General features: G+C 39.9%; 3 protein-coding genes across 3 annotated transcripts; 1 reads left to right on the top strand and 2 right to left on the bottom strand.

The window, feature by feature from the left end:
* Positions 1-391: 391 nt before the first annotated feature.
* Positions 392-5,044, top strand: LOC133457040 (small ribosomal subunit protein mS25-like). Its single transcript, XM_061735875.1, has 4 exons — positions 392-623; positions 3,831-3,937; positions 4,032-4,119; positions 4,609-5,044. The coding sequence occupies exons 1-4, from the start codon at positions 490-492 to the stop codon at positions 4,796-4,798; spliced, it is 519 nt and encodes a 172-aa protein (XP_061591859.1). The 5' UTR covers positions 392-489; the 3' UTR covers positions 4,799-5,044.
* On the bottom strand, positions 4,867-14,377 carry LOC133457039 (rabenosyn-5). Its single transcript, XM_061735872.1, has 12 exons — positions 14,240-14,377; positions 12,061-12,353; positions 10,603-10,737; positions 10,402-10,502; positions 10,240-10,285; positions 9,981-10,142; positions 9,611-9,873; positions 9,455-9,525; positions 9,267-9,353; positions 9,081-9,183; positions 8,532-8,636; positions 4,867-8,438 (listed from the first exon to the last, which is right to left on the bottom strand). Exons 2-12 carry the CDS (start codon positions 12,221-12,223, stop codon positions 7,347-7,349), a joined length of 2,328 nt encoding a protein of 775 aa, XP_061591856.1. The 5' UTR covers positions 12,224-12,353; positions 14,240-14,377; the 3' UTR covers positions 4,867-7,346.
* Positions 14,378-16,766: 2,389 nt separating this feature from the next.
* On the bottom strand, positions 16,767-19,360 carry trh (thyrotropin-releasing hormone). Its single transcript, XM_061734818.1, has 3 exons — positions 19,270-19,360; positions 18,743-18,956; positions 16,767-18,018 (listed from the first exon to the last, which is right to left on the bottom strand). The coding sequence occupies exons 2-3, from the start codon at positions 18,933-18,935 to the stop codon at positions 17,381-17,383; spliced, it is 831 nt and encodes a 276-aa protein (XP_061590802.1). The 5' UTR covers positions 18,936-18,956; positions 19,270-19,360; the 3' UTR covers positions 16,767-17,380.
* Positions 19,361-23,409: the final 4,049 nt, after the last annotated feature.

Below are 23,409 nucleotides of genomic sequence, written 5' to 3'. Positions count from 1 at the left end.
TAGATAGATAGATAGATAGATAGATAGATAGATAGATAGATAGATAGATAGATAGATAGATAGATAGATAGATAAACACTATCACTATCCATTACATGTACGTTATACCAGATGTACCTAGTGTGTTGTCATGAGCGGTTTAGAAGACTGCATTACCCAGAATGCACATGAGGGGGCGCTCCATTGAAAGTTAGACCTAAACCCACCATGGCTGTATTAAACTACCATAACACCGAGTGCCTTAAAATCTAAAGAAAGAATTCATACATTTTCTTTCATCATCACAACAACGGCATGCGAACAGTACCCATAGATATGCAACTATACATCTTATATCTATGATATGTACCGGCTTTACGTCATCAGTAATCGTCCGTACTGCGCATGCGCGCATCCAGCATGAACGGCATGAACCATAGATCCATGGCATGAACGCTGAATACAAACAGAATTTAGTTGGTGTCTTGTAAACAAAACAGAAGACATAAAATGCCTATGAAGGGGAGGTTTCCGATCAGGAGGACTCTTGAGTATCTCCAGAAGGGTGAAGTTATATTTAAAAACAGAGTGAAGATCATGACGGTGAATTACAACACACACGGAGAGCTGAGCGACGGAGCAAGGTCAGAGACACGAGAGAATACTGAAGATTACACTCAAATTATCACACAATAAGACACAATTATACACCACACACTGCTCCAATAAAGATGTACACAGTTTACATTAGTGTACACAATTACGGGGTTATTAATCCGTGTCGACTGCTTTGGTGTTAATGAAATTAAGAACAATCTTCTGGAGGGGATAATGATACGGCACCAAAACAGTGATGGTTTTTCAGATGAAGGTCACTGGTGCTTTAATCCTCCTAAATGTTTCTGTTGTTATTGGTAATGTATTTGGTTAGAGTCACTACTGGTAGCATCAGGAGGTACCAGGACCATGCAGAGGCTGCAGGTGGTCCAGCTCCACCAAAACATCAATATCATCAATATGTTTGCTGTGTCTCCAGAGCAGGGACGTGTGTCCAGGAGACGCAGTTCCTGCAGGAGAGCTGACAGAGCAGGATCAGTCTGCTCTGAAGGAGGAACAGGACGAGGACTAGCAAAGCCAAAGCAACATTATATCCAGCAGGCCACTGGTGTGAATGTCTCTGGCCTCTAATGGCTCCTGCGTTCACTCCCATACACTGTGGAGCCCAATTGGCATTTGCTATGAAACATCAGATTTGCAGGTCCACTAGTAAGTTCACCTGAGCGTGTGTGACAGACATGCAAGGGTCAGGAGAAGCCGTAGAGAACATTATATCCCCTGTAACAATGTTCAGCTTAACCGGTTTGGGGGTGATGGGCCAGTGATAGTCTAGAGAGGCATCTCCATGGACAGATCTACAGGACTGTCTCAGAAAATTAGAATATTGTGATAAAGTTCTTTATTTTCTGTAATGCAATTTAAAAAAAAAAAAAAAAAAATGTCATAGATTCTGGATTCATTACAAATCAACTGAAATATTGCAAGCCTTTTATTATTTTAATATTGCTGATTATGGTTTACAGTTTAAGATTAAAATTCCCAGAATATTCTAATTTTTTTAGATCGGATATTTGAGTTTTCTTAAGCTGTAAGCCATGATCAGCAATATTAAAATAATAAAAGGCTTGCAATATTTCAGTTGATTTGTAATGAATCCAGAATCTATGACATTTTTGCATTACAGAAAATAAAGGACTTTATCACAATATTCTAATTTTCTGAGACAGTCCTGTACATAGGCTAGACCAGTGTTTCCCAACTCTGTCCTTCGAGGACCAGTCTCCTGCATGTTTTAGATGTTTTAGTTTCCTTGCATCAACACACCTGATTCAAATTAATCGTCATCATCAGCTTGTCATCAAGGTCGGCACAATTCTTTTACAGACAAAGCCATTAGTCTCAGGCTACACTGAAGCAGAGAAACATCTAAAACATGCAGGACAGTGGTGCTTGAGGAACAGAGTTGGAAAACACTGGGCTAAACAACAGCACCCTGACTGCCATTAGGTATCTAGATGAAATCTTTGGACTCTGCATGGGTTCAGTGGGTGCTGGATTCCTCCTGGTTATTGTGACGATGCCCAAATTTAGCAACCCATGGAGGTCTGGATTTGGAGTCACAAATTAAAGTGGAAAAACACACTACAGGCTTATCTAACTTTGATGTAACGTCCTTAAAACACGTCAAAACGAGGCTCAGCAGTGTGTGTGGTCTCCCTACAACGCCTGGGCATGCTCCTGATGAGGTGGCGGATGGCGAATGATCTCCTCCCAGAGCTGGACTAAAGCATCTGCCACCTCCTGGACAGTCTGTGGATGGATGTGCTCCACTCGATTCAAGTCTGGGGAACGGGCGGGCAAGTCCATAGCATCAATGCCTTCATCTAGCTGGACCTGCTGACACACTCCAGCTACATGCGGTCTAGCATCGTCTTGCATTGGGAGGAATCCAGAGCCAACCGCAGCAGCATATGGTCTCACCAGGGGTCTGAGGATCTCGTCTGGGTTCCTAACGGCAGTCAGGCTACCTCTGGTGAGCACATGGAGGGCTGTGCAGCCGGCCCGCACCATTACTGACCGGTCATGCTGGAGGATGCTGCAGGCAGCAGAACATTCTCCACAGCATCTCCAGAACGTCTGTCACATGGGCTCAGCGTGAACTTCCTTTCATCTGTAAAGAGCAAAGGGCGCCAGTGGTAAAGTTGTCCATCTGGCAAATGCCAAACATCCTGCCCGGTGTTGGGCTGCAAGCACAACCCCCACCTGTGGACGTCTGGCCCTCATGTAGTCTGTTTTCTAACCGTTTGAGCAGACACATGCACAATTATGGCCTGTGGAGGTCATTTTGCTCCTTCTGTTCCTTCTTGCACAAAGGCTTCCATAGTTTTTCTAGGGCCGTCAAAAAGTGACTTTGGGATAGTCAGTCCTGTTCTCATTGAAAATACCGGACGGGTATTTGGCCATCAGATGGTACCGTTGTGGGTACCATCTGATGGCATTTGGATTTTCTAATTTATTTATCTTGACCCAACCTTATTTTAGGTTCAATTATTCTAATCTGTTATTTTAATCAGTCTGTATTTTGTACTTGCACTAAGTGCTTTAAATGTTAACCTTTTATTGTGGTTTCAGGACATTGTACAGTAGTCTGTTTCTTGTATTTGCATTTGAATACTGTCATTGTAAACCCTAATGTGTAGTATTTATGTTTGTCAAGGACTACAGATGGAAATTAGCTTGTGGCTAACTCTGGTGCAGCCATCTTTTTAATGTACCTGCACATTGTCCTTTAAATGAATAAATAAATAAAATAAAAATAAAGGTGGAGGTAGCAGTCTTGTTGCTGGGTTGTTCCCTCCTACAGTGTCCTCCATGTCTCCTGATGTACTGGCCGGTCTCCTGGTAGCGCCTCCATGCTCCGGACATTATGCTGACACACACAGCAAACCTTGCAATGTTGATGTGCCATCCTAAATGAGCGGCACTACCTGAGCCACTTGTGTGGGTTGTAGACCCGTCTCATGCTGCCACGAGAGTGAAATCACTGCCAGCATTCAAACATGACCAAGACATCAGCCAGAAATCATAGGTTCTGAGAAATGGTCTGTGGTCACCATCTGCAGAACCACTCCTTTAATGGGGAAGTGCTGCTAATTGTTCCCTTTATGTTTTTGAGCAGTGTGTGAATGTATGTATGTATGTATGTATTCTCCTTTAAAAGTGTATTATGTTGAGTCTGAGGATCTGTGGTGGGACGTTCTTTCTAAATTGTGTTCTCTCATCCTGTTTTGCAGAAAGTTTGTGTTCTTCAATATTCCCCAGATTCAGTACAAAAATCCTTGGGTCCAAATAATGATGTTCAAAAACATGACACCGTCTCCCTTCTTGAGGTTCTACTTGGGTCGGTAGCCTCATGTGTTCTTTTATCCTATGATGAAATGAGGCGTTGTGTCTGGTTTGCGCTGATTTCTTTCTTTTTCTGGGTTTCTGTGCAGATGACGGGGAGCAGGTGCTGGTGGACGTGGAGGGGAAGGATTACAAACAAATTGGACAACATGTTAAGAAGATTCTGGGGAAATCAGAGTAAGTTTCATGTTTCATGAGAGCTGAATATCTGCAAACAGCAGAGTCTGGAAGTATTCAGGACCTTTTAGTTTTTCTGCCCTTTACATTGCTGTACATTTAATTTCAAATGGATAAAAAGGTAGACGCATGGTGATACCTCTCCAAGATGATGTGAGGTTGCTTGCCCAGGTGGTTCTGCAAAAAAACTGAATTGTCTGAATTGAAATTTTTTCACAAATGTCTCTTACTAAGTAGCAAATATGGTGCTAATATCAAAGATGGTACAGTTCTATTTAAAAAGCCCCACTTAGTTATAAGCCGCCTTTACTCAAGAGTAGACCGTTGAACCTGCGGCTGATAAATGGAGCAGTGTTGTTTTTATTGTAGTTGTAGTTTGGTTGTTGTTTTTTCCTACTGGAACATGTCAAAACATCCAATAAGAAAAGGTCGACTCATATCCAGAACAGATGATTTACTTGTGTTTATTTTTCTCACTTCTTTTAACAGAGAGGTTTTACAAGCTGAGGCGGAAGCCAAGATGCAGGCCTCCAACCCGGCCAACTTTGGACCCAAAAAGTACTGTCTGAGAGAATGCATCTGTGAGGTGGAGGGCCAGGTGCCGTGCCCTGGCACCACACCGCTGCCCAAGGAGATGACCGGCAAATACCGAGCCCGGATGGCAGAGGCCCAGGAGTGAGAAGCTGACGGGGAACCAGACTTGTATTTTCATTGGACAATATTCTGGTATTTTAATGGTTGATTTACGTCTTTTTCAAACAACCATATGAAAGGACTCACAGTCTGCTCCAGTCTACAGCAGCAAGAGCCTCCCAGCTCACAACTTTGTTATTCTTCACAGCTATACATTCAATTTACATCATGCAGATCTGGGTTCTGGATGTGCAGGAATGATAACTTTTTAAATAAAAGCCATGCTTGACCAGGCTCTGGTTACTGATGTTCTTCCTTTCCACTGGAAAATCAAAATTCTCAGTAATCCTAACCACATGACACGCCGATCAGCTGCTAGACTAACACCACTGACAGGGGATAACAAATCATCTCTATGCTGCAAAGTTCTACTGGTCTGGTTTGGTCTGAATTCGTGTGGACATTAGTTTCACTCCAGACTCAGCACTTGCAGGTAATGACAGACCATAGAACATGTGCAACTCCCTCCTTTACCCAGCCCTGATTTTCTCCATTTGAATAAGGTCTGATCGAATAGCCCTAAACACAAGGATGCAAAGGACCAGCTGCAAGATGTTCAGCGTCTCTATCCCTGTGAGTCACAGCTGTTGTGGCAGCAGGCGGGGGACCACAATATGAAACACTGGATTTCATTGGTGTGGCTGATCAATGATGATTGTTTTCAAGTAGGGAAGCTGAGGTTAGACTGAATACCATTAAAACAACAAAAACAACAAACAGCCCCATATTTGATCATTTTAATAGATGCTGAGATGGAATTTTGTCAAGTTGAACTGATGGTTACATGTCAAATGATCAGTTTTTGCATGTTTTTTTTCCAAAGCTAAAAACTGCTAGCATACATTGAAGCAGCTCTTTGAGAAATTTAACACAATGTCACAAAACATTTAGTTTCACCAGTTTTGCTTCATATCTTCTGCAGATGTCACAGATGAGCAGACAAACAGTAAATGGACCCTCGAACAGAAAGCACAATTACAAATTCAGGTTAGGAGTCAGCAGCACTGTGACTGTTATTAATACTTGCTGGCATTCATGTAGTGTTCATATGTCTGGCAGAAGCATATCAAACTGTTGCTTTGGACTGTTTTAATCATAACAACTATGGATCATTTCTGTACACCCAAAGAGTTCAGCTATTTTTATATCTTCATTATAGTTATCTGCATTGTGTCCTGGCAAATACTGTTAAGTTACCTGCACAGCAAGTGCTGGGTGAGTCGTTTAGATGAACGCTGGATGGACTTCAACTAGTGAGGAGATAATGTGCATCTCAGGACCAGGAGGATGTTTTACAAGTATGTTCCAACTCACTAAATTAAACGATCAGGAAGACAAGTCCAGCCACTGCCTTAAAATCACAGAGACGTGCAGTTTAAGTCCCGCTTTAAACAACACTGTATTTCTCTTTAACCCCATGACACAAATTACTTGTGATAAAGGCAGCGAATTAAACAGACTGACATAAGACAGTAAATGTCAACCACTAGGGACATATTTAACTATTTAATTTTGATTTATAGGGGAACAATATGGTGGAAGTTTAAAGTTTTAAACAGCTGTTATTTAGCAAATACTTCAGTCACAGCCACGGTACCACACATATGGTTAATAGCGGAGTAATTTAAACTATCGGCATCAGTGACATAAAACAAAAACAACTAATTGTTTGTAATCCACAAGCTAAAGACTTGAGCGTTGCAACAACAATTGGTGAATGTGCTGTAACTGAAATGATCAAATAATACTTAATAAATTGTCAAAGTAAATTTCCATCATATGATCAACTTCTCCTTTACAGTCATGAAAGTCATTTTTTCCTATTCTCTTAACAATCGGACAGTAATTTGGATCGAGTTTTATTCATGGCTGGTTAAACGAGGCTTCATAGTTTAGTTTTATATTCTGTTGTAAATGTACTATGATGATAACGAATATATTCTGTGAACTGATTTTAATCATCACTGTCAAAACTATCAACAGCACTTGAACTGTGAGTAACTGATTTATTTGGATCATCATTTTCAAAACTGTCCATTGTGAGTCTGGTGCTACTTTAGTAGCTCACTAGAGGAAAGCTTTTGGGTTTTTCTTTTCTTAATAAAAAGAAAAAATAAATGTTAGCAGCTTCCACTCAGGACCCAAATCACTTCTTCATCAACACTTCTTCATCAAGACTGCAGTGAGACCATCTGATTCAACAATCACTCAAATGACATTCTTCTGTCCTCCATTGTTCTTGTTTGCATTATTGCAACTGTATTCATATTTAACACACATGCTTGTACAAATTAGTTTTCATTGCCAGTCTTTAAAAATTGTGCATGTTAGGATGGACGTCAGGCCTATGCAAAGTGGTTTAGAACGATTCTGGGAGTTAAGAGGATTCAACCCAGATTACTGAGTTTCAACGTAGACATTAACCTGTGGTGCACAGACCTCGCCCAAACTAACCTCGCTGGGCTCATAAGTCATCTAAAGTGAACTAGGCCAATAGAACTTGGTAAGAAGCCGGTGGGGTGGGGGGAAATGTGTCAGTGCTTCTTCTTCTGTTCCTGTAGGGTGTGCTGTAGTTCTTTCAGATTCTCTGACAGGAGCTCAACTTCATCCAGACGGCCGCTGAGCTTTGCATCAAAAATGTAGGCTCTAATGTTGTCAATCTGCTGCAGCAGCAGCTCCTCCTCTATCATGTCCACATCAGGCAAATCCTCATCATTGGCCTCGTCAAAGGGATTGGTGGAGACTTCTGGTGAATTCATGTGGGAACCCATGAAAGGGTTACCAGCATCTGTGTCTTCCTCTTCAAAAGGGTTGCTAGGCACACTGTCGGCCTGTTTGACCTCCCCTGCATCTGCATCTTCATCAAAGGGATTGTATTCTTTCTTCCCATTGGTTACCTCTTTGTGTTCCTTTTTGATGTCTTCAAAAAAGGGATTAGATGGATCGTCCTCAATTGGAGTGGAATCTTCTTCAAAAGGGTTAAGAGAGGTGCTGCTCTGGCTCTCACCACCAGGGGGGGTGACGTGCCCTCCTAAGCTCCTCAACCTGGGAGGAGAGTCCTCCTGGGACGTGAAAGTGGGTAATGCCCTTACAGTCGACGGACTCCTCTCAGCTTTGGGGGTCAAGATCTCTGATGTCGTGTCCTCCTCTCCCTTGACGCTTTTTGTTGGGCTGACATCTAGAGATGGCTCCCAGGTAAAAGAAGGTTTGGTGGAGCTGACGGTGGAGACCCACTGTTCCCTCCCCTCCCTTTCCCAGGCATCCAAGCGCTGGAACTCCCCCTGCTGCAAGCTTTCCTCTTCAGCCTGCTTCTGGGAGAGAGCGATGGCGATGCTCGTCTGCTGCTGGTCATATTCATCCTGCAGCTGGCGCAAGTTTTCTTCCAACATGGCTACCTCATCTGCTCTCTGAGCCTCACGCGCCTGACGGAGAAATGACTGAATGTTCTCAATCTGTTGCAGGAGCGGATCTTCTAGCTCGCCGCCTACATTGACAGAGTTTGCAGAGGGCAACCAACCACCAGCTTTGGTCATGCGGGGTATTCTAGGAGCCTGGGGCAGCTCTCCATTGGCAGGGGGACGGTTTTTTTCAGACTCCTGCCTCTTTTTTAGAGACTCTTGGGCAGCCTGTTGAGCACGGAAAGTTTAATAATTAGACATTTAGCAACTCCGTTGACAAGTGAAAGGCGTCGATGTAGAGGTGCAGTTACAGGGTCTCACCAGTCTCTCTTGTTGAAGTCTCCTCTCTTGTTCCTGTTTTCGCTTTTCTTTCAGCTCTTCATATTTCTCCCTAGTGGGTAAAGACATCAGCCCCAACAGCTTCTCCTGAGACAGGGACACAGAACTTAACTTCCTACAGCCAGAATGCAGTAAAAGATTTTCTGTGCTGTCAGACGGTTCTTTGCAATGAGCAAGCAACAAGTTTCCTTTGTCATCCAATTTTTTTTAAGTGGCTTCACACTAAACAACTTATCAGTTGCAGATGTTCGCACAATCCAAGAGTTATTTTATTTTTTCAACCAAACTATACTCTGTTGATATTTTGTTTCAAATACCAATAGAAAAAATCCCTTACCCAGCCTTTAAATACTTAACATTTAATATATCAAATGGTCACATGGTTCCTTGCAATAATTTCAGCTTTATTTTTGTTTTGAGGTAAAATATAATTTATGTAAAAAGGGATAATGCCATCTGTGTCTTTTGCGTGTGTAATACTTTTTTGTATTAACAGGATTTGTATCAAGTGGTGTATCAATTGGACCTCACCTGGACAAATAGTGTGGCAGAGTAACGAATCATCCTCTGCAACTGTAGTGACTTTGGGTGTGGTGGAGGGTCATCTTTAACCCCAAGTGTTAAAATCTTCTTACTGGGAAGAAAGAAGTCAGTTAAATCCTTTAATACAGTATGTTGTGGTTAATAGTGGAGATATTAGTAGTGACTACCATGTACCTTAAAGCATCAATTAGTTCGTAGTATTTCTGGACTTCCAGTCTCAATCCACCCGCTGTGTCGAGATTGTATGTGGTTTCCCCGGCACTTTAAAAGCAAAAGATTTGAGGAATAAAAATAAACACCTCCCAGGGTAAAGATGCGTCACATCTGAAAATGAATAATTAGGAACGTTTTACGCAGCTTACTTGAGAGACTCCGCCATTCGAATATACTCGGGAGCCTTTTCATCCACCTTCTCCATGCACATCCTGAGCCTCTGACAGGAAGACCAAGTTTGTGAACAGGAAACTCCAAAAAGAAAAGTGATGAATGGCAGGAAGGATACAACAGAGTCAACCAACCTCGTAAAGTTTTACAATGTCCGGCACGTGGTCTTTCTCCTCTAACTTCTCCTGTCTCTTCAGCAGCGTGTCCATGCAGTGGTGACAGCAACGGATCTTCTCGTCATCCTTTTCCTCCAGCATGGAGGTGACGCTGCTCAAGCTGCTGATGCTACCTCTCCTTGAGCCCATCCCGCTGCTGCCCCCTCCTGCTGGGGTCGGCTGGGACTGACCAGGACTGCCAGGCACACACAGGGCCTCTCGAGTGCCAGTTATGAGCTTTTCTGTAAAAAAACAAACCCCCCAAAAAGTATTGTCTCATATGTAGGAAAATATGAGTTCTATTATCTGACAATGTTCAATGCATTTCTAAGGTGTTGTTTATACATACGTGCCATAGGTAGGGGGACAAACTCCATGCACCTCCTACACATTATGGACCCACAGAGGCGACAGTGGTGTCGCCTGTTACGGATGTTGAACTTGCTTCCACAGTCAGGACAGAATGGGACATCGGCGTCGTTCACCCATGACACTACAGACTTCTCAATAGCTATGAAAGAGGATGAAACTCATCGTTGTAATATTCTATAATTTATATTTAAATAAGCAAAGCCTATTCAGTTATAGAGAAAAAAAACATGACAAACCTCTGATTTTTGCAGAATCTGAGTTGACTCTGTCAAACGCTGTCAACTGAAACATCAATTTTCTTGATGAATATTTGCAACTGTACAGCCGTTTAAAATTTACATTTCAGAAAGAGTAGAAGGAAATATATACTTTAAAATGAACTGCTCTAATAAGCGCACCTTTTCCAGTCTGATGATGAGTTTGTTCACTTCAATGACATAATGATCTATTCGGGCTGCACGCAGTTTCTTAAAGACGTCCAGGTGACTTCTGGTTGCTCCTAAGAAAAAGAAAAGGGCATAATTTATTTTACTACTTATTTTTAAGTCCATTTTCTAAAAGTAATTACAATGAAGTGTGGTACTCTCGTCCTGTCTTACCTAGTTCCTGAGGCTCCCACATATACGGGTCAACTCCACCATAGTAGAAAGATTCATAAGTGCCAGTGTCCGGTCTATCATCACCATCCCTCTTCAACAGTTTATCTGTGGCTTTCTTTGCTCTCTGAACCAAACCTAAATGGAAGAATAGAAACATTAATGCAGATTATTTTACAAAAAAAAGAAAAGAAAATCAGTTGGTAAAACTGATGAAATTAGACTTAATTTTTTTTTTCCAATTAGAAATTATTTGGAATCTTCATCTTACTATTTTCTTGCACATATTTTTGATACAGTCACTGACAACAAAGTGATTCCTGTAACTCTCAATGAGACTTCTTCACCTGTAGACAGGTATTTTGGTCCACTCCTGTCATGGGACAGCATGAGCAAACGGCTCCAGCTGTCTCAGGTTTGAAGGCTGTCTTTTCCAGACTGCATGTTTCAGCTCTTTCCTCAGCTGTTCAATGGGATGTAGATTAGTCCCATGTTTTGTTCTTAGTTATTCTTGGCTTTTTCTTAGTTGTGTTTTGGGTCATTATCCTGTTGGACGACCCATGACCTTCAACTGAGACCAAGTTTTTTGACACTGGGCAGCACATTTCCCTCCTGAATGTCTTGTTAGTCTTGAGATTTCCTTGTACCAGCACAGATCCAAGACACCCTGTACCAGACCCAGCAAAGCAGCTCCAGAACATAACCGAGCCTTCTCCATGTTTCACCGTATGTATGTTGTTTATTTTCTTTAAAAGTTTCATTTTTGCTTCTGCCAAAATAGAGCTGATGTTTACTTGCCAAAAAAGCTTCAGATTTTACTCATCTGTCCAAAGGGCATTCTCCCAGAAGCTTCGTGGCTTGTCAACATGCATTTAAAAAAATTACAGTCTCGTTTTTATTACTATGTGACCTTGATGTTCTCTTTGAATCTATTTAGAAGTTGGTCCTGGCTCTTTGGTTGGCATTAGTACTTTTCATCTGTATTTCAGATCCTTAAGTGGTCGTTTCCCTCAGATGTTACATCTTTGCTATAAGTAAATAGCAAGAATTTTGATTGTTCTGCAAATAAAACCAATGTATGGTTAAAGAGATGGGATTGAACCACATTAGATGCAGACTGTAGATTCTCCATGGTCTGAGCCAAAGAAGACGAGGAGCAATATAAAAACCATATCATCAGCATAAAAGTGAAAGTTAGTGTTTAAAACATTATCCCGAATAATGATCCCTATACTTTCTCTTTCTTTAATGGGAAAGTGTATTGCCTATATTAAAATTATTTTTATATTGCAACTTAGTACAAAAAAATAAAGATTTGCATAGTGTTTTGTGTGTGTGTATGTGTATGTGTATGTGTATGTGTATGTGTATGTGTGTGTGTGTGTGTGTGTGTGTGTGTGTGTGTGTGTGTGTGTGTGTGTGTGTGTGTGTGGGGGGGGGGGTGCTCTGCAAGTTACTTACTTTTGAGCTGTCCCCGAACAAGACCATCATCCCCCGAGTGCTCCTCTTCATAGTGGCCTTGGAGTTGGTAAAATGACTGAAGGTCCTTCAGGCACAGTGGGCAAAGAAAGCCCTCCTTCACTTCACCTGTCCCCTCAAAGGGGGGTGGGTAGCCGGAGGCCATGATGACAGCAGGAAACTGTGTTGTTTAATACAAGGTGCAAGGTGGCATGATCCAGCTTCAGCCCACATGTCACGGGGTGTGCAATATACCTCCTATTAGCTCCATAATGCTTGAGAAAAATCCTGGGACACTGAAGAGCAGAACAAACCAGAGTAGAAACACGAATACATTAAATGACACTTGAATTTAGAATTATACTGGGCATTAGTGTGGCCAAAAACTCAGAGCAGAGTTAAGCATTTTTATCTGGCTGATTTGTAAATGTCAAACCTTTTTTCTGCTAGGCAAATTCATAGATACAAAATGTTATAGAAGCTTAGGAGTTTGTGAAATATTATTTATGACATTTCCTCATATTTACTGCCTATTAGCTCAAAATTGTATGGTATATATATGAAGTGAAAAGGTTTGAGCAGGGGAATTCTTCCCGATGGGAGGTGAAAGGTCCTCAATTGCCAAGACAAGGAGTTAATTTTTTTTTTTTTAATTCAGGCCTCTGAGAATTACCATGACCTGGATGATTGAGAGCAAAGAGTGGATTGATTTTGCAAGGTTTTCAGATTTCAGCACGATATCATCATGTCAGTTTGTAGTTCTTGCACTTAGCAGATGCTTTCCTGGTGATTTCTATCTTTCCTTTCATTTATTTGTCTTCCTCTCTCCCTTTGACATCAGATTTGTTCATTTCAACAAATGTTTTAGCAAAACTAAACAAAACTAACCAGGTAATTAAATTCATAGAGGCAGGTAGCAGTGGAGCCGTCCTCATAAGATGACATTCTCATCCTAGCATGCAACAGGAAGTGTGTGGTGGGGTGCTGTGTTACCCAGATGCATATATCAGTGCTACCAGTGTGAAAGTCAAGATCTCCAAAGCAGTTGATAAGATCATTAATTTCGACCTTGAATGCACAGCATTATATGGCAACTCAAGAAAAGAAAAAAAAAATACATAGAGCCTTTTTTTCTGTTTTTCTACCATATAAGTGGCTGATGTATTTACACAGAAAAAAATTATCATGAACTATGAAATCAAAATGACAACAATTGCCTGTGTTGTCTCGGTTTTTAGAGGGTGGTGGGGGTCCTTTTAGCTTTGAAATATTGCTTTATTCCTTTAAAAAAAAGAGGATAACAAAGGGCTTAACTACTTAATGAAAGACAACGGGTTTAAAAGGTGCAAGTACATCCTATGCTATATTAAGATTTGAATGTTATAATATCTGAAAAAAAATAAATGAATCATCAGCTACCAGGGCTCTGTGGACTGAGCTTTCCGTGTATGTGATGGCGAGAGCTATCTCAGTATTAGTCAGCAAAATAGAATTGGAAATGTCTGAAAAGTGATGAAAAATAAAAAAAATACAAGCAGTTTATACAATGTATTAATCCGTAACTGTGTTTAAAATAGACAGTGTGGGAAAGACAATGCTCATTTTGATTCCATAGTTCATGATCATGTTTGATCTGTGTAAATACATCAGCCAATAAGAACAGAGAAGACAATGCTACTGCCTAGTGGAGCTCCCAGAGGATGACAGCTGGCTGGAGCCCAACTTTTATTTGTTTCCACCGCTGTGCTGCTACAAGCTGAGAGTTCATGTCTATGCGTATGTGGGAGTCTGTTCCCACCCCTTTCACCTGGAAGAGTAAGCCTCTTTTTTAATTCACTATAAAAGGATGCTGCAGCACATTTTATATTTTCCCTGTGTAGTCTCGTTTCAGTATTTGACATAAGAGTACTTCACACACAATGTTGAGATTGGTTTTACATAATGCTTACACTGTTACATTTCTAAAGATCTAAAGAAGTCCAATGGGAAACAGGGAGGTGAGAGGATCGCGGGTCTACAGATGTCAGATCATCCAGATGTGATGTCTGAGGTCTGGACTCCACATACACACACAGGCTAGCGTTAGCAGCAGAAGGCTAACAGCAGGTCCATTGTTGCTTCTATCGAGCAGTTGAAGCCATTATATTAATACACTTTCAACTTCACATAAGCATACACTTACCCGCTAAACAACACGGTAGGTGGATTATACACGCACATGTACCCGACACCAACAGCTTTGTTGACAGTTTTTATTCTCGTTGACAGCTCGCCCACACAGCAGCAGCAGCAGCAGCGACCCTCCCTGGTCATGTGACCAGCCGCTCGGCCGGAAGGGAAGCGAAGAGGGACAAACGGCAGGAAACAAACGCGAACTCAACTTCGTAAGTAGAGTCTTCTTTTCATTTTTATATCATATAATGATGATGATATTATAATTATTATTGTTATTATAATAATAATAATTATTATTATTATTATTATTATTATTATTATTATTATTATTATTATTATTATTATTATTATTATTATTATCATTATTATTATTATTATTATTATTATTATTATTATTATTATTATTATTATTATTATATAGGCTCTAGCTCTACCTCCAGAGTCCTTACAAACACTGGACCACATTACACCGGTCATGAAATCACTACACTGGCTTCCAGTTCCTTTAAATCAGCCCTAAAAACATTACTGTTTACTGAAGCTTACTCTTAAATTAAATACTTACCTGCTGTACTCTATTGCCCTTACTTTTTAACAACTTGTGCTTTTTATTATTTTACCTCTTTTCTTATCATTTTATTTCATTTTATTTGTTATTTACTGTTTAATTGTGTCTTGCCGCTTTTAATGTTGATGTGAAGCACGTTGAATTACCTTCTGTTGAATTGTGCTATACAAATAAAATTGCCTTGCCTTGCCTTACCTTTGTCTCTCTATTTTTCACTATCAGCATATGGCATATTATAGCAAGGAGGAGTAAGTGTCTTTCCAAGGACACTTTACAGGTCTATACTGAAATCCAGTCTGGTCCAGTGATCCGCTAGCCAAGGCACTTGAGAGCATAATCTATGAGGAGAGCTGACTTTGCATCATTAAATTACCCTTTCATGATAAAATGTAGTTATTAGCTGCTAATATTTACACAGTCTGGGAACTATATTCCAAAGTCAGCTCAATACAAAATGTCTTCGTATTCGGCCATGAATAGATAGCAGTATCATTAGCTTTTGTGTCTCAGAGTCTCTGGCATGTGTCTTTTGATCTTTTTCCACAAAAAAATTCACATATGTCCTGACACTTTCTTCATAGGCAGATGAGGTTGTGTGAGTAAAAAAGTGTAAAGACTATGGAAATTACAAAATAAATGAATAAAAAAATGCAATGAAAAGGCAAGGAAGGAAAACAGAGGATCTCCTCTACAAACTGGTTAATGGTGAAAAGTTTAAGTATGGTCTGTTTAGTGTAAAAGACTGTATTGTCAAGTCAAGTAACCCCCTCAAACTTTCAACTTGATTTTTGATTTTCTTTTTGTCCTGTCAGTGTTCTATAAAACATGTTATTGTATGCATTTTATTGATTAAATATTCTCCAAAAGTTGGGCGATGGACTGGTGATCTGTTGAGGGTGTAGCCCTGATTTTCATCTGAAGAGAGTGGTGTCGATGGACCGTAAAAGGGAAAATGTGCAAGATGGAGATGTTTACTTTCATCTTTAATCTTTTACTTTAATCTAAATTATATTTGAAACTGGGGGAGTGTGGAAGGGATTTGTCAAGATATCAGGTAAAATTATAAAAAGATAAAACATTCATGGTTCTCACTGCAATTTGAGACATAGTCTACACTTTAACTGTAACAGCAAGACGTCCATGAGTTTGATGGGTTTACTTGACATATGATGAGTTGTTCATACAGCATCAGCTCCTGGTCAAAAGCTTTACAGGTTCAAGTAAAACGCCCTTCACCAACTACTTCATGAAGTCATATTGCATTATAATTAAATTAGGTTACTACTACACTACTACTACTAAATATCATAATAATAATTCAGTACTTTTACTTGATATTATATACATGAGTTGAGATGATCATGAAAAGAAGCTCTGAGCAGGTTCAGAGTTCAAGTTTGGTTAACATGGTGATCTAACCCAGGTTCATACACTTTTGAGTCAATGGAAATCCTGGCTTTAACCCATTAAGTCCCACGTTGTTAAGTCCTCGCGCTTGTTTAGAATATCCCTCTGGAGCTGTTGAAATGTCAGCTCCACCGTGTCTTCATCTCTCCCCCTGATGTGTGTTGATTCATTTGCATATTGATCAGGCCTGTGGACAGCTGCTCCGGTGGAATGGACCCAATTAAACAAAGCAGACATCCAGCAGCCAGCTATTGGGCTGCATTATCCACCTTGAAGAGCCACTCTGTCAGACTACACATAATTAAACTGTACGACTGGATCAACATTTATTAGTACTAAGACATGCACTTAGCTATTATAAATACAGCAAATTATTAACCTTCTTCTTGCGCTTCATCTTCTTTTTTTTAAATCAGCGCATGATATTATCTAACAAAAACATCAGTTATGGAATTTTAAACAAAGGTTGCTTTGTAATTGACCTAATGGAGAAAAAATAATCGGTGACACACTTTATTTGCTGTGGTAAACTTTATATTTTTACATGAGTAGAAAATAATAAAACACAACTAAATCAATGGAGGGATTTCCTAGCTCTAAACACAGCCGTTTCCATCATATCCCAAGTCAAGCATGCGCTACACCAAAGAGCTTATGTTGCCTCACAGAGGCGACATCGCTGATGCCACTAAAGGATGATTTATGGTTCCGCGTTACACCAACGCAGATCCTACGGCGTAGGGTACGCGGCGACGCGCACCCTACGATGCGATGCCGCGTACCTTACGCCGTAGGCCTCGCCGTACCCCACGCCGTACCCACGGCGTAGGCTCTGCATCGATTTAACGCAGTACCATAATTCAGGCTTAATGCGTCAAACCTATAGGGTAACCATAAATGATCTATGAAACAAAATGCATTCTTAATACCTATAGGAATTATAAATAAGGGATAAACATATGGCACAACTGTTCTGAAAACTATGTATTTACAGCAAAGTTCAAAGTTTGGACTACAATTAGGCACAAGTGCCCCAAAGAATATATCAGAAATACTTAAAGCAACTATCAAAGAGAAGGGCTCAAATAGATTTTTTTTTCCTCCGAATTCATTGTTTTTACACTTATTTGTTAACAGTAAAGCAGTGCGCGCAGACCAGACTGTGGTTCATCTCTACTCTCCTTCTTCCACTAGATCCTCCTCCGGCGCAAACCTTTTCCCCGGGTGCTGTCTCTTCTCCTCGGCGTGACTCTTGTTAATGTTATCTAAAAAGTCGAGCAGCAGACTGGTCTTACTGCAGCTCTCAGTCTCCAAAACATCACACGGGCTGTTTGTGCCTAACTCCGGACTCTGGTTATCCCAAAAGCGTTTTCCGGGGTGCTGGCGCTTTTCCATCTCAGGTAGGTCTTCCTCCTCCTCCTCCTCCTCCTCCTCCTCCTCCGCATCCCAATCCCCCTCCTCGTCCCCGGGACGGCGCTTACCTGGGTGCTGGCGTTTGCTGTGCAACACCAGGTAACGCTTGCCTGGGTGCTGGCGTTTGGAAAGTTCGCTGAGCATTACAACGGGGTCGTCAGAGACGAGTCCGGTCGTGGAGCGCTTTCCCGGATGCTGCCTTTTCTGGTACGCCATGAACGAGTGCGCTCCATCTGCGCGCTTGCCCGGGTGTTGTCTCTTTTGCACATCCAAGTACTGCTCGTCCTCATCCCCCTCTCTCTTGCCTGGATGCTGCCGCTTCTCAAAATCTTCGCTGATGTATCTCTTACCGGGATGTTGTCGTTTTGTCACCCATTCTGGCTGAGAGAAGAACCCATCTATAGGGGGAAAATGGGGGAAAGACTTATCTGATAATACCCAAACAAGCATCAAGTTTCACTGTAGCTACAGTAAAAAGGTTCTTTCCAGCTCCGGGCCTCGTGCGTAAATTGTGAAATAATATCATAGTCCATATTGCTCAAATTTTACCTTGCACTCCATCTTTTAAAATAACATGTTAAACATTACTTATATCCATTAAGTATTAATATATCTAATTACATCAGTTGTGCGCACAAACCTCGAGACTGGCAATACAGTACCACTTTAGACTAAAACAATTTAGACGTCACTATTATGGTCGGAAGAAATTACCCTTAGGCCAAATGAAAAGTTTATATGTATATGTATATGTATATATATATATATATATATATATATATATATATATATATATATATATATATATATATATATATCAATCAATCAATCAACTTTATTGTCACATCATATGATTACTACTTACAAACAAAGTGCATAGTGCATGAATGACAGCATAAAAACTATATATATATATATATATATATATATATATATATATATATATATATATATATATATATATATATATATATATATATATATATATATATATATATATATATATATGTATATATATATATATATATATATATATATATATATATATATTCACACACACATTATTGTTCTGAAACCATTCCGGTTTTGCTTGAAAATATCCTGATGAAACGTTTTACGCACCATTTATCTCGTCTTCATTCCGTAGTTTTTGGAGAATGGACCTTAACAGGAGACTTTCCGCTCTCTTTAGGATGATGTCGTCTATGGTGGCACTTCGGTCCGTCTCCTCCTCTGCAGAGATGCTCTGTCCTTCAGACACCCGCAAGTTGCAGATCGCTAGAGAAGCCAGTATGATCAGGCATGCCGACTTCATGGTAACTATATGTTTACTCGTCTGTTGGGGGGGAAAAAAATACATTAGATAATATTCCAATGTCGCCAAACTGTGAACTATGTTCGAAAATAAGTTATCCAATAATGGGCGTGAAAAGCTTAATACGAAATGAAAGCTTGTTAGACCTTGGTTCCAACAAAATCTTGAAGCAATAGCCTAATTGTTCCAAAATACAAGTCTTTAGAGTATAACTGTTTTGACAGATGAATAATGTTATTTGAAACAGCTCAAATAACGCAAAACGAACATTCTGCATCCAGATGGATGAGAAACTATCTGAGCTGAAGGCTCTGCTGAAACGCGCCCTGCTCACCTGAACAGATGGGGATCGTGTTCGTCTCCAGCTCTGTCTCCGCCAACAGTGTCCGTCGCTGCCGTCAGACTCTCGCAGCAGTTTGTGACCCTTGAGGCCAAATCTGGAGGTATGAATGAACAGATAACTTCTCTCCTCTCCATTTATACTTCCCGGTCACTGTCGTCATACTAACGGTGGAGTCATTTCACAGGATCCCTCATCCCCATTGATGTCATCGTGTCGTGCGCAACTAATGCCTCGAACGGTCGTCCTATGGGGCAGCTGCACAATTTGTTATTTGAAAAACAAAAAGACCCGAGGCAGAGGGCTGTTCTGCATCATTGGTTTATAAAAGTTAACTCGTAACATGTCTTAGGTTTAGACAAAATAGTTATTCGTACTTTTTGTATGGGTAGTCTATACTGCTTCATTCGTTCTGATGGTTTTTTTTAGTGGAGCGTGGCTCCTCGTATCATTCTTTCATCTTTCTATTATCTCTCTGGATCACGACTTAAATCATCTCAAATAATATCAGCGTTTGAATTATTTTTCAAATATACACTGAAGTCACAGGACACAGAATTGTCAGCTGCTCCCATGTGGCTCTTGAGAACTTTCTAGTCACGATGCAAAGCTGCTTTATGCACCAGAGGAAGGTCTGCAACTTTTACGTGGCAGAGGAGAGCAAGGGATGCTGACTGGCAAAGCATCTCAAACAGGCCAAATGTAAATGGGGAGTGTTTCATCCTCTTTATGTGATTTCCTCTTTCAGAGTAGCTGTAAGCTTATTGGAGTCATTCCACTCTGCATAATGCGTGACCATCTCCAAACTTGTTTATTAAAGTAAAATAAATTTCACGCTCAAGTATCTGCAAAATCCAAAACTTAATTAAATTACAGCTGTTGTAATTGTTTGTTTAACTTTACAAGGAGAACCACAAAATTAGCTCACCATTGGTTATTGGTTAGTTCAATATTGAATGAGTGATAAGTCAACCAAGGAAAACTTAACTTATGCGTCAGGCACAAGTAGCCTATTTACTAATTTATTTTAATAAATTACCATATGCTGTGTGAATAAAGAACAGACTCCAATATTCTGTAATGACAAATCTTTAGGAAATGGTTGATCAATCATTATCCATGAATAGATAATCCTGACTCTTTCCTCATAGGTGGTCTTTAAATTAACCCGGAGAAATACGGGAAACAACACAAAATTAGGAAAACCTCTTTACTTCTTGTGACTGATAACTAAAATAGCACAAAAACAACACGTCAAATGCCTAAGTGGAGTGAGAGTTGTCCTGCAAGGATGTGACGCAATCTGTTGTTGGTTTCCATGCTACTTTTAATGTATGGGTATTATAATGTGATAATAATGTTGTGATAAACATAAACTAATTCGATTATAAATAAGTTATATACAGTTGCTTGGACTATAATGAACAGAGCTGTATGACGTTTTATTCTTCTCTGTAAAGATAGCTGAAATTACTTTTGTGATGAATGGGCAGTATATAAGCTTAAAATTAGCATAATTAGACATAAAAAGGAAACAAAATCTAAATGTGATTGTCACCAAAATAAGAATAACTGGCAACAGTTATGTGCAGTGATGGGCTATAAAAATAACATCTAATCTCATCTCTGGTCCTCGGCTCAGTGAGGTGAAAACTATCCTGAGGTTTTAGGATTTACAGTTAAAATTATTCTTTAATGTTTAATAATTTTGCAACATCCTGCAAGTATTTGCTCCTACATGCTTTCAGAGGCATGTCCCTGAGTGCATGAAACCAGTTTCATACTCTTCATCATTTAATTGACATATCTATGATCACTGGAGCCATAGATACAATTCTTGGGGTTTGTGGAGCCATTTATCAAGCAGTAATGAATGACACAGAGCTGGCTGAGGGGAGTTTTAGATGTTAAATGTATCCATCAAATGTTGCTCCGTGTTATTGTACTGGTGATGAAGCTGCAGTATATCTGCAAGTGAAGAAAGCTGGCGCTATGACACAAATCCTACATTTATTACATGTTAAAGAGGCATTCACTTGTTTAAACCACATGCTGAGTGTTTGCAGCAGTTTGGAAACATATCCAAATATTTATCTAAGGGTGCTTAATCTGTGCCTTTTGTATTGGATTTGGCTCAGATAAACCTCATATAGTTGAGAATGACACTTCTCGATCTACACGACTCTAACACTTTGAATCAAATCTCATATGAAACTGTCCACTCTGCGGAGTCGAGTGACTCTTCCATGTGGATGAACTCCAGCATGGTGACACCCAGTCAACGCTGAATATCAGTGTGAATTGAAATGACTGTGTAATGCCATAATTACTTGGTATCAATGTGCTGTCACATCCAATATTTCAAGACGATTTAGACTTGCTTGACCAAAAAAAAAAAAAAAGAAAGTCAAAATTATGGTTGAAGTCATTCAATACATCATTCAGTTTATGTTTATTTAAAAGTCACATTGACAAGTAGCTGTAAAGAAAACAGAGCATCCTCGGGATAGTATTAATTGAATAATTAAATAAAACAAAACATTTCAAAATTAGATTGGAGATTAAGTTTCAAAAAAGGTTAGGGATCATTTTGTAAAGTGGTCCAGCCTCAATTAAACACTGCAAAGGAGGAAGAATTATTTCCTCGGAGCTCAATGTCTGGTCTCTGTCTGGTAGTGAGATCTCTCTCCATGGCCTCAAAATGAACACAGAAAATGATACTGGTGGAAAAAAAGAGGCATCAGCATGTGGGCATCTACCTCCTTACCTGACATGTAGGTCTTCCACCTCTTCTACAGTATTAGACCAGATTGGATGAATACGTTGAAAGGAACCAGTTGAAAGCCCCAAGATTGTTTTGTTGGATTCCAGACAGTACAAAACTTTTTGATGAAAGTGGCATTCTCATAAAAAATGTAGAACAATTAAAGCATATGGAGGGATTGCTGCAGGTGTAGCAGCAATTAGGGCCTTTCTTTTCACGACTGTCTGGCTGCAATTAAATTACAGCCTCTTTCTCTTTACTTGCTCCTATGCCTCCACAAAAGTGCTTGTTAGCAGTGTTTCTTAGGACCGGGAAATCTCAACAAGTGGTACTCTGGTCAGGATACTTCGAGGAAACAAGTAGTTTTAGGGTAAACCCTTGGCAGTGGGAAAAAAGATAACAATTAACTTCTGATCTCTATTTATTCTAGCAAATTTTGAAAAATCCTGATGGTTATGATGGAAATGTGTTGTTTCAATTTACTCTATGAGTTGATCATAATTATACTCATACGTAGAGTATTGTTTTGGATTAATGCAGTTGCAAGGATGTGTTATGAGAACTATGTGTTATTTTGTCTAAAGCACTTCGCTCTTCTCTGGTAAAACGGTTGTGGTATTGATTCACGGTGTCACTCCTTAATCTACTTCCAGAGATGTTTGCTTGACCATTTGCATCCAGGGATTGTTAAAATTCACTGAAGTCTAGTCATTTATTCTGAGTTTAGTCTTTACTCTTAAGAGTTATTGTATTATTTCAGTCTTATTATTGTCACCTTGTGGTTAAATATATACAGGGGTATTTTAGGTGTTTTTTTCCCCACAACAGTCTTAACATTTTCATAGTGACAGGAAACTTTCAGCCAAGTACATATTTTGTACTGTATGCGTGTAAAATTGTCTTGAAGCATTTACAATGAACCAAATATAGTTAGGCAGCATTTGTCTTTCATCCAATTGTCTGTCATCACAATGCTTTCTTGCATATGTCACCATGTCACTACAAGAAAGTTCAGATGAAACATCTTCTGCACAAAGCTGTGCATTTGTAAGTGGAACTCATTCATTGTTCCTTTTGAGCAAAGGCCAAATTAAGGCAATTTTTTTTTTTTTCTGTTTCACACAACTCATTTCCAACTTTAAACTATTTTTATTTTTTTAATCCATTTTCTATATTACAAATAAGACGTACAGGAGGACCCAGATGCAGAAATTCAGCAGACCAGGAGGCAGGAATGATAGATCAAGTCTTTTCTTGACAAAAAGTGTAATTGTATCAGAATTTCCAAATGATCAAAAATCAGAAATGTTGAGTACAGAGGAGAAGTGGCAGGAGGATAGGGAATAAATCTTGAGCTGGGAAAACAATAC

The sequence above is a fragment of the Cololabis saira genome, chromosome 12 (assembly GCF_033807715.1).
Source record: "Cololabis saira isolate AMF1-May2022 chromosome 12, fColSai1.1, whole genome shotgun sequence".
Classification (NCBI taxonomy): domain Eukaryota; kingdom Metazoa; phylum Chordata; class Actinopteri; order Beloniformes; family Belonidae; genus Cololabis; species Cololabis saira.
The sequence above is the reverse complement of the archived record's forward strand: the minus strand, read 5'-3'. Positions and strand labels throughout refer to the sequence as shown.